At 59.4% G+C, this 11,189-nt stretch overlaps 1 protein-coding gene across 1 annotated transcript; it reads right to left on the bottom strand.

The window, feature by feature from the left end:
* Nucleotides 1-448: 448 nt before the first annotated feature.
* Nucleotides 449-9,351, bottom strand: RHOD (ras homolog family member D). Its single transcript, XM_081154189.1, has 5 exons — nt 9,149-9,351; nt 4,701-4,788; nt 3,797-3,906; nt 1,671-1,805; nt 449-1,118 (listed from the first exon to the last, which is right to left on the bottom strand). The coding sequence occupies exons 1-5, from the start codon at nt 9,278-9,280 to the stop codon at nt 951-953; spliced, it is 633 nt and encodes a 210-aa protein (XP_081010315.1). The 5' UTR covers nt 9,281-9,351; the 3' UTR covers nt 449-950.
* Between the last annotated feature and the right edge of the window lie 1,838 nt (nt 9,352-11,189).

Genomic DNA, 11,189 nt, shown 5'->3' with positions numbered 1-11,189 from the left:
ACTGGGAGGAAGTGTGCGCTGAGGTGGGGGAACAGCCAAAGGCTTGGAGGCTGGTATGGGTGTTAGCGCTCCCCAGGTGTGGCTGGGGTGTCAGGCGTCCTGGGCATCCAGAGGGTAAGGTGGGCTGCGGTCAGATGCAGGAGAGCCCAAGCCCCAGCTATGGAGGTCGGACTTCCTTCTCTGGGCACGTGTGTGACTGCTTCCTGTGTGCTAGGCACTGTCTGAGGCCCAGGGGATTCCAACTAAACCAGTCTGTGCTCTAGGGAAGCTGGCAGACAGGACTACGTCACATGGCCATGCCGACCAAGCTCTCAGAGAAAGTAAAGGGGAGAAGCCAAGGGCGGGGCCTGGATCCAGCAGTTCCACTCCAGGGCCTCCACGGGGTGGGCTCTTATGCACCCTGTAACATGTGTGTAAAGGCATTTCGAAACAAGAGCATGCCACAATTGACAGGTGATGTCGTTTTAGTTGTTACAGTTACCACTGGGAAGGGCAGGACGAAGGGGTAAGGAGCCAGGTGTGAGTTCTGGCCGGGGTGGGGGTGGTCCCAGGTGCTGCTTGAAGGTGCTGACGGTGCAGCCCCGGGAAGAGCCGCGAGGTGGCGCCAGGCTGCGTGGCCGCTCCAGGATGTGCGGTCCAGGGCTGGGAGCTTGGAGTGTGATTCTAGGGGACTCCAGGACTAGCCCTCCACAGGGCTGGTGGGCCTGGGAACCCCCTTCCTCAGTCCTCTGAAGGGTTTTGCTTCAGTCTAGGGATCTCAGTCAAAGGGTTGGAGGCTGGTACGAGATCCCCTGTGCCTCAGAGGGGTCTGGGGCCCGGCCTCTGTTTGAAGGACACCATCTGTTTGAAGGACAGTTTGGTCACAACCTGGGAACTGGGTCCAGCAGTAGGTCAGCGCCCAGCTCCGTCTGGTGCTGCTGGGCGGCCTGGGCAGGGAGGGCCCCACACAGTCAGATCACCACGCAGCAGCTCCGGGTAATCCGCCGCCAGAAGTTGCGGCTGCGGGTGCTGAGGGCCACCTCGGCTGCCTCCTGGAAGACCGCGTGCACGTTTTCTTGGAGCCGCGCAGAGCACTCGAGGTAGGCCACTGCACCCACAGACCTCGCCATCTCCTGGCCCTAACAGGGAAGGTGACGGGCAGCGTGAGATGGGGCTGCTGGGGCACCTCGTGCCCAGCCTCCGCACAGCACCCTTGACCATCCTCAGGAGTCTCCAGGACAGAACTAGAAGGTGAGTTTTTCTAGGGTACCCACAGCTCCTGCCCCCCGGCTTGACCAAGCGCCCTTGTGGCTTCACTGGGTTTCCTGCCTCAGGTCTGGGCTGCGTCTCTGCCTCTCAAGGTACCAACTAACTTCTCAGGAGTGTAGCAGAGAGGGGCCTCCAGACTGAAGAGCTGGGGGTCTTTTCTGGGCTCCAGGTTCCCCACCTGTGACGGAGTGGGCAGGACACTATCCGACTTGCACATCTCTGGTCCTCCCACAGGTGGAACCTTCGGGAGTATTCTAGGTACCACTTCCAAGCACCAGCAGTCTGACCCGTGACTGCCTCCAAGGAGGCCCCTCCCCTGCCCCGCATCCTGAGTATGCTGGGAGCTACTGAGAGGCTGTGCTGTCAACGTATCCCAGAGGTCCCCGCTCCCGGCACCCCTGCCCCTGGGCTGGGTTTCCTACCCTGTGGTAGGTCACAGGCTCCAACTTATTTTTCCGCAGCTTCTTCACCAGTGACCTGTCCTTGCGCAGGTCAGTCTTGCAGCCCACAAGGATGATGGGCACCTGCTTGCAGAAGTGATTCACCTCTGGGTACCACTGCGAGGAAGGGGCGGCATGTGTGTCAGCCACGGGGAGCACCGCCTTCTCCGCAGAGGGGAGGGTGGGCCGTCCTCCTGCTCCCCAGGCAGCTCCATCATCAGCACAGCTGGCGTGCAGGGTGACCTGCTCTGTGCCAGGCTCTAAGACTCTACACCTATGAACTCATTAACCCCCTAGGTCCCTATGAAGCAACTTCTACCGTCAATCCCACGGTACACATGTGGCAGCTGAGGCCCAGAGAGGCTATATAAATTGGCCCTGGTCAAACAACTGGAAGTGGCAGGATCTGAGGCCAGTGACCTGCTCCCAGCTCCTCTGGAACCCTGCCTATCTACAAGGTAAGGGCTCCCACAACCCCCTGCCCAAGTGGGTAAAATATGTCAGCAGATGAGTGGTCCTTCAAAGACAAGGCAGCTTACAACATGACTGCAGCAGCTGTTTGCCTGCACGAGGGAAAGCTTGTCCTGAGCCAGCTGCTCTTTGGAATGTAGGCCCCGGGTTATACAGCCTGGACTACAAGCGGGAGCCTGGGACCCTGGAACCCAGAGCCCAGGCTTCACGTGTGCCAGAGCGCATGCCTGCTTGGTGCCCGTGCAGGAAAAGGGGCGTCAAGCCGGCTAGCTCCTGGAGGCGCGTGGGGCCCGGGCGGACTCCCCACACCCTAGCCCTCCACAAAGCTGCCCTCAGAAGGGGGTCTCCTGCTAAACCCAAAGTGAATCCTCAGGCCTCATCCTACCTGACACTGGTGATCATCACACCCTTCTCCGAGACCTGGTCTGCACTTCACCCCAGGACCTCATTCCTGGCTCTTCTCGGGTCTTACCAGCACCCGCCCCCCTAAGCTGTGGGTGTGCCTCTCCTCTAGCGGCTCTTGCTCTCCAGGTGACCTCCAGGTAACTGCTCCCAGCCCGTGGCTCTTCCCCACTGCAGCTCCTGAATGCCCAGGCTGGCCCAGCCCTCTCCTAGAACCCCAGACTCAGGCTTCCACCTGCCTACCTGCCACCTGCACTAGGATGGCCACCAGGCCCCTGCCTCCCACCTGCTCCTTCTCATCTCAGGAAATGGCAAGTCCCCCTTCCAGTTACTCTGGTCAAAATGGCTCTCTCCCACCCACATCAAACCACCTGCAGATCCTGATGGTTTTGCCTTTCAAACAGATTCAGTATCCACCCACCTCATTACCCCCTCTGCTAGCACCCTGGTCCCAGCCACCACCATCTCGCCCGGTCCCCAGTGCCTACAACAGCGCCTGGCACGTAGATGAGCTTAGTCAGTCTTCTGAATGCCTGTGCGGAGCAGGATGCTTGGGTTCAACCCCTGAGTTACCACTTCACTAGATGTGTTTCTTGGAGCAAGTGGGATAGTAATAGTATCTGCTCCCTGAGGTTGTAAGGGTGTTAGATGGGGAAATATGTGTGTGTCCAGAAGAGTGCCTGGCACATGGGAAGTTTCAATGCTGCCACTGTTGTAGTGTTATTAGTAATGCTGTCACTGGCTGTGCTCTGAGGACCCTGGGGCATGCTGGTCACACGGAGGCCCTGACACCTGTGTGCAGCTTCTGGACCCGACATAACTGGGGGGCATCCTGGGAGGCCACAGAGAGGTGACAGTCACAGAGATGGGGGCTGAGAGCTGCTGGAAGCTGACAGTTCACGCGACCTTGGTCAGGCCCAGGCAGGGGAGATTCAGGGGCCCCTGGGCCACCCAGTATTCTCAGGCAGGGTCACAGCGATAGAACCACAGTGTTCTGAGTCTGCAGCAGAGAGCAGGCGAGGAGCACTGGACTGGGAGTTGGGAGGCCAGAGATCCCTGTGGAACCCCTGGCAAGCTGCCGCCCACCTTTGGGCCTCGGTTTCCCTATATATATGCCAAAGGCACTGGCCTTGATGTCATCCAGGGCCTGCTGAGCTCTGACAGTCTGTTGGATCAAGGAGGGATGGAGCCTGGCTTTGGGGGCCGTGCCTCCCGCCCCCCCCCCAAGTACCTACCCTGTTAAAGATGTTCTCAAAGCTGTGTGGGCTGGTGACATCGAAGCAGAGGAGCAGGACACTGGCGTCAGGGTAGAAGAGGGGCCGCAGGCGGTCATAATCAACTTGTCCTGGTAGAACGGGTGTAGTCACTCCTTCTAGATCTGCTGCTGTCAGCACCTCCCCAACATCAAGCCCGAGGTCCTACCACACTGTGTGTGTATCAGGGTCTAGTTCTGGGTCCAACACAAATGTGGCACTTAGGGTGTCATTCCACATGAATGTCCCCCTCAGGGCAGTGTTCCCCTGGCCCGCCCGCAGGCTATGCCAGCCCTGGCCTGGGTGAGACCATTTGCTGGGATATCCTTGCTTTGGAAGGTTAGGGCAAGGTAGAGGCCCAGCCTGGAGGGGCTGAGGCCATCATTCAGGAGCCTGCTTTGCCCTGGGCTTCAGGAAATGGGGAGAAAGAGGCAGGCGGGACCCCAGCAAAGATATCTTTGCCTATTCAAGATGAGGGGGCTGCGGGGGCTCCTTGAGGTTAGCTTTAAGTTCTCGTGTAAAGTTGGCTCTGAACACTTGTGTGGGCAAGGAGGCTGGAGGGCAGAGGTTAAGGTCAGGCAGATCTTATAGAAGCTAAGCCAGGGTGGAATTAGCCTGGCTGAGGCCAGGAACAGTCCACCCCCTGAGAGCAAAGAGCTCTGGGACTCCCCTTGTCTGCAGGACACGGAGGGCTGCCCTGTGGTGGGGGAAGCAGCGGACACAGGCACAGAAACAAGGATGGTACAGTCCCTGGGGGCCCTAATCCTGGCCCACACCTGTCCCCTGGAGATTGGCTGGCCTTGCTGGTTCAGAAGGAAGGGAGTAGGGCTTGGCTCCCAGCATCTGGGCCCCTCCTTCCACCCTACCCCCAGCCCTGCACACCTACCTGCCGTGTCCCAGATTTGGAGGTTCACAGGTTTTCCCTTCATTTGCAGATTAACGTTGAGCCGCTCAAACACTGTGGGGGTGTAGCTCTGAGGAAAAAGGGAGCATGGGGAGGTTGTATGGACATCTTCTGAAGGAGGGCAGACCCAGTGCCCAGGCCAGAGCCCAGGGATGCCTGCGGCACTGCCCTTGCTAGGAGTTGACAGTGTGGTAGTGTCTGGAAGTGGCCTGGTGGGGTTGAGGCCTAGAGCCCCACTTCCCAGCTGTGCGCCCAGCAGGCACCGGCCTCCCCGGCCTCCCCTCCCGGGATGCCAAGCGGGAATATCAGGAGTACCCAGCACAGCGAGCTGCTGCGGGGCTTCAGGCAGATCCTCCACACAGAGCCCTCTGCACAGGGCCCAGCACCACAGAAACACTCCGTACGTGCCAGCCACTGATATTTTTATCTTTGTCCCCCCGGAGAGGGGACCGTCCCATTTCCGAGCCTTCTGTCACGCTGTCCCCTCCTCCTGGAATGGCATCAACCTACATTTGTTTGTGTGCCCATTCATTCATACATTTGGTCATAATACCTTCTCCAGGCCCAGTTTTGGACACTGGGAGCAAGAAATGAACAAGACTCAGAGCCTGAAATGAACAAGACGCAGCGCTTGCCTGAGGAGCATGTTGTTTTTTTTGGGTCTCCTTTGCCTCTCAATCTCTCACAACCCAACCAGGACCCCTGCCCAAAGCCACCTTCCCCAGGGTCCCCTCTCACAGCCCCTGCCTGGTTTCTGCCCCTCTTGCTTGCCCTGTCTGGGCTCAGGAGGAGGTCACCCAGGCCACACTCCCCTGTGCCCCCAGGCCTGGAGCTTGCTCCCTCTCCATAAAGGCAGGGTGAATGGAAATAGGACGGGTTTTGTACACAAGGGGGAGCTTTACAGATGCAGTTGGAGCAACAGGTGAGGTTTTCAAAACTCTGCCACACAAGTCCTCTGCCCCGAGGGGCACGCTGGACCGCTGCAGCTTGGGTCCTCAGGCCTTGCTCACTTGCTCAGGGCTGGTCAGTGGGGTGACAGCCAGGGAGACCCTGTCTTCCCCCCACTTCCCATGCTGGTGGGGCCTGCCTGGGACTAGCCCTGAGTCAGGCCCTGGCCTCTGGGAGGGGCAGTCCCCTATGGGCAAGTTTGGGTAGGTGCAGTCTTCCAGGGCACTTGGGAAGCTGCAGGGGGAGGGTGGGGTGAAAGGTGGGTCCAGAACAGGCAGCTGGGCATTGAGGATGGGCGTGGGGTAGGGGTTCAACTGCCCCGGACTCGAGTCACCCCTCACCCCCTCTACTAATAGGAACAGAAAAGCCTCCATGCGCCTCCCCATGTCCCTCGCCTGTTCAGGGCCCCTCTCCTCTCGTCTTGCGGCGGACAGTGTGACAGGGTGGCTAGGAGCACTGCTTTGGAATCAGATGTGCCTAGCTTAGGACTGGCTCTGGCACTCGCCAGCCCTGTGACCTTAGGCCAGTGTCCTCACTGGTTAAAGGAGAAGACTATTACCTCACACTGTGGCAGGGAAGACTGGCTGGCAGGTGAGGTCCAGCATAAATGTCTGCCACTTAGAAAGCTGGTTGCCAGGGACAGTGTCCACTCCAGCCACTGTCCATTCCTCTAGCTTGTGCCCCTGTCCCCACCAGCCGGTAGCTGGAGGACACTGATGTCTGCTGAGCTCCCAGCTTGGCCACCCACTCACCAGTAGAGGGGTCCAGTAGAGGACCCCTCCTGATCTGAGGTGCAGGGAGACACGTCAGTACTTTGCAAATGCCTGTGGAGATGACAAGTCACCCACGTTCTCTAGGGATTTACTGTGCATGGCCCGTTACCCCCACCATCTCTGATCCCTGCAACCTTGGAAAGTCAGTACTATCCCCATTTTCCAGATGAGGACACTGAGGCCCAGAGAGGGGACGTCACTTGTCCAAGGTAACATAATGGACAGCTGGCTGAAGATGGAGCCAGGTTTTTCTGGCTCCAGAGGCCAGGTTTAACCTCAGTCACCTGCATGTCCTGAGGTCACCAACTCTAGCCCTGGTATCAGGAGCAGGTAAGTCCTATGATGTGGGGCTGAGTTGCTCCTCTGGCTTGTGATTGTCATAACCCTTCCCCGACTCTGGAATGTCATCCTGGAGACTGTCTATGTCTTCTCTGCTTCCAGGCAGAGTTACTCTGCCCATAGGGTCAATAGCACCTAATCTTATCTGTTGAGCTGTCCTCAGCCAGAAAGGCAGGGCCAGGCCTGGGCCACACCAGGGCAGAGATGACTCAGGCTTGGGTCTGTCCTCATCGGGCTCACAGACAGTCAGACCGATCATTCCAGGATGGGGGACAATGCACAATAGAGGAGTTAGGGGCTTCCCTGGGCAACACACCCATGGCAGCCCCTGTATGGAAGGAAGACTCGGCTGGCTCTGGAAGGTAGGGCTGCTACTCCCGGCTGTGCGGCCCCTGGGCTTTGGCCCTGTGGGAATGGTTGCTGCCCCAAATGTCAGCCAGGAAATCCCCTGCCCCAGGAGTTCTCTTACTCTGCTCCCTCCTGCCCTGAACCTGAGGTTGGGGCACAGCCCGACAAAGGTCACTGAAACCTCTCCAAATCCCAGCCTGCTCTTCGCTGCAGACAAAAGGTCTGGGAGATGGGGCTCCACGTCTCCTAGTTCCTGGCTCCCTGGGCTTGAAGGGCTGCCAGGAGGAGGTGTTCCAGGGGCAGGAGCAAGAGCAGGAGCAGGAGCAGGAGAAGGCTGAGTCCAGCAGGCAGAGCACTGGGGGCTGCAGAGAGTGTCCCGGTCAGGGGTGGGGAGACCTGGGTTCTAGGCCAGCATTGCCACTGCTGGGCCCTGGGCCCCAAGGCAAGACTCTGTCTCTCTGGCTTTAGTTTTTCCATCTATAAAATGAAGACCTTTCCAACTCTTGGACCTGGGTTTCTTTTAAATGAAGAGGCCTCTTTTGTGTCTGGAGGCAGAGAGGTTCCTGCAAATTCAGGATCCCCAAACAGGGAGGAACCTAGATAAGGCTGGGTCCATCCCCCAGTTGACAAACATGCCCTCCTTCCCCTTGGCCAGCTCCAGTGGGTCCTTCGACACACATATTTCGTCAACTGTGAGATGCCCACTTCCATATTACAACCTCTCTGAAATCTGGTGGGTCTCACCATCAAGGACACCAGTCTCAGAGCCCAGGACACTGGTGGTAAGGCACCATCCCCCCCCTCCCAGCCCCTCTCCTAGGACCTGCTGGCCTGGCCCCTCTGTGGTGCTCTCCCCCCTGTGCCATAATTGTTAGGTTCTCATGGGCAGCATCTGGGGGCCCGGAAACACAGCCCCCACAATTTAAAAAAAATGTGACTGGCCAAAGGAGGTGACGTCAGCTCCATAAACCACAGGCGTCAGCTTGATGCTGCCACAGTGGAAAGAAAGGTCTGACACTGCTACTAGGCTTGGCCTCTCCTGCCTCTCCCATCCACTCCCCAGCATCTGCACAACCCCAGGGGTTTGCAGGGCGCTGGGAAAGGTAGGAGGGAGAAGAGCCGCCAAATGCAAACCCACAACCCCAAGGAGAATCGGGCTGAGAGGTGGCACGATGGATGGGCGGGTCCAGCCCCTGTCCTGCTGCCTGGCAAGTCTACCTGGGCAGTCAGTGAGCATGCTAGTGAAGGGCTGATGGTCAACATGCCCAAGCACCAAAGAGGTGCCAGGTACCACGTAGGGGGTCATCTCTCAGCTTTACTTGAATTCCGCCCCTCCTACCCTGGCTCCCTCCACCCCAGGAGGCTGTATGAGGGAGGGTCACTGGGAGACTCGGAGAGGCCAAGCAATTACTGAGGGCGGGAGGAGAGCCCGGCAGCCAGCCCACTGTCTGACTTGAGTCTGATGCACTCTGACCCTCCAGGGCAGAGCTTGGGGGTGGGGCGCCTACTGTAGGGGCAAAGCTAGGGGAGAAAAGATGGTGCTGCCCAAGAAAGACGTTTGCCACCCTTAGTGAGTCCTTCCTGCTGCAGATTGGAGCTGAGCGCCTGCCCTGTATTAACTCTTCAGGGTGACCCTGGGCGGTGGGCACCATCATTCCGTTAAGGACACTGGCATAGAGAGGGTAAGGAACTTGCCCAAGGGCACACAGCTGTAAATGGCAAAGTCATCATTCGAACCCAGGGAGCCTGGCTCCAGAGGTCAGTTTCCCCTTAGCCATGAAGTGCTCCCTTTAGGACCCGCTACCGCCCAGGTTGCCCTGTGACACCCCTCCCGGGTGGGGGCATTCTCCCCGGTGATATCATTGAGGCCCTCCCTCGCGAGCTGCGTCTGACCCCACACCCGCCGGGAGGCCCCTCTGGGCCAGCGTGCGCGCACGTCCCCCGCAGCTCGGCACGGACGGCGCGCCCCGGGGCCGTGCCAGGCGGGCGCGCGCACGCCGTGCCGGGGGCCCCGGCGCTCACCTCGGGGAAGGACCCGTCGGCGAAGACCATCAGCAGCGACGTCTTCCCGCAGCCGCCGTCGCCCACCAGGACCACCTTGACCGGCCGCGCGCCCAGCGGCGCCTCCTCGCCCGCGTCCTGCGCCGCCTTCATCGCGGGGCGGCCGAGGGCCGGGCGGAGCGGCGTCCGCCGGGGCAGCGCCGACGGCCGGGCGCGGGGCTGGCCCGGCGGGGCAGGAATGTGGAAGGGGCGGGGCGGCGGGAGGAAGTGAGAGCCGGGCCGGGGGCGGGCCGGGGGCGGGCCGGGGGCCGGCGGGCGGCCGGGCGGCCAGGTGAGAGGCCCCGGCCGGACCGGGCGCGCGGGCGCAGAGGCGCGGCGGCGGGGCTCGGGCCCCTCCCTTCCCCTCCCCTCCCCTCCCCTCCAGCCGCTAAAGAAAAACGTCTAGAGCACCTACTGTGTGCGCCCGCTGAGCCCTCGGGAGGGGGCACCCAGACCCAGTCTGTCCTCAGGAGGGAATTCTGGTCTGATGCGGGGAGACAAGTAGCTGGGCAGTGGCAGTGCGTGTGTAGGGTTGTGGACAGGGAAAGAGGAGGCACCTGGCCCACCTTCCCCGGGAGGGAGGTGCGGGTCAGCCCTGTTTGTCTACCAGCTTGGTGGGGACCGGGACTGGCTTCCAGGTGCCCAGTACAGGTGGAGCCCGGAGCAGAAGCGGAGACTTTTGGTGAGGGGAATGAATGAATGAATGAATGAATGAATGAGCATTTCCCCAAGGGCTCTAGAGACGCTGTACATCACAGTCCTTCCTCCAGGTGTTTCAGGCCAGGTAGGAATGAGGTGAGTTGGGCATGTCGCTGGCACTGCCAGGCCTTGTCTGCCCTCCCCCAGCCAGCACCAGGAAGTTTCGCTGCAGGTGGGTGACCACCTGTCTCACTTCTGGCTGGGGCATGATCTGGGAAAAGTGATGGAATCTTCCATCTATAAAGAGTTTAGATCGGGGTCTATGGCGTGGTTGGGCCCATGTGTGCGTGATCCTTATTATTTAACCAACACTGATGGTCCTTCTGTGCTCAAGGGCTTGGCGATCCTGAACCATTTAAAGCAAAGTCCCTACCCTGAGAAGCCCATGCCTCGAATGGGAGACAGGCAGGGCATCGGAGTAAAAGGAGCTACAACAGAGGTGGGGACAGGCAGGGGGATGGTTGTAGGGAAGAGGGCCCCTCACCCGGGTTGGGGGTGTGTCAGGAAACCCTTCTGAGAAGAGGGATCAGAGTGGAGGGAAAAGTAAGACACAGTCAGATGGGGGAGGGGAAAGATTTTCCAAACGGAGAGAACAGAACATGCAAGCTATGGAGGCAAGAGGGGGGTGCTTTGGGGGTCACAGTCCTTCTTTGTGACTAAGGGTGAGGTGGGTTGGGGAGCTGGTGCTGGGGTGGGGCTGAAGGTTAACCAGCCTGGACACTGGAGCACTTTGGATGTCAGGAACCAATGCAGAGCTGAAGTGAAACTCCCTGTCACCTGCCCTCCCACCCCTGTTAGTGACCAGAATTGGAATCTTTTAAAAATGAGCACAAGAGCCTCTCCAGATCCTGAAGTGTTTTCATTGAAGCTCAAGGAAACAGGACAGAAGCCTTTGAGTTTTGCGCTTCCCTGGTCCCCACTCAGGTCATGATGTCACCTGCATGGAGTTCAAAGCCCTACACATGAAAAAGCACCCTCAGCCCTGGCTGGGTGGCTCAGTTGGTTGGAGCGTCATCCTGACACCAAAAGGTGGCAGTCGGGTCAGGGCACATACCTAGGTTGCAGGTTGGATCCCTGGCCCCTGGTCCGGGTGTTTGTGGGAGGCAACCAATCCATGTTTCTCTTTCACATCAATGTTTCTCTCTCTCTCTCCCTTCCCCTCTCTCTGAAAACCAATGAACATGTCCTCGGTGAGGAAATAGCTCCCTCAGCCCCCTTTGAACCTCACTGTGGCCCAAAGAGTCAGCCAGGGCAGGCATCACTGCCCCCCATTGCACAGAGGCAGAGCCCAGAACCCTGACTCCTGACTCACCTCCCAAGCTCA

This window comes from Miniopterus schreibersii, assembly GCF_964146895.1.
Source record: "Miniopterus schreibersii genome assembly, chromosome: 12".
In the NCBI taxonomy this organism is placed as follows: domain Eukaryota; kingdom Metazoa; phylum Chordata; class Mammalia; order Chiroptera; family Miniopteridae; genus Miniopterus; species Miniopterus schreibersii.
This window is presented reverse-complemented; position numbering and strand designations above follow the sequence as displayed.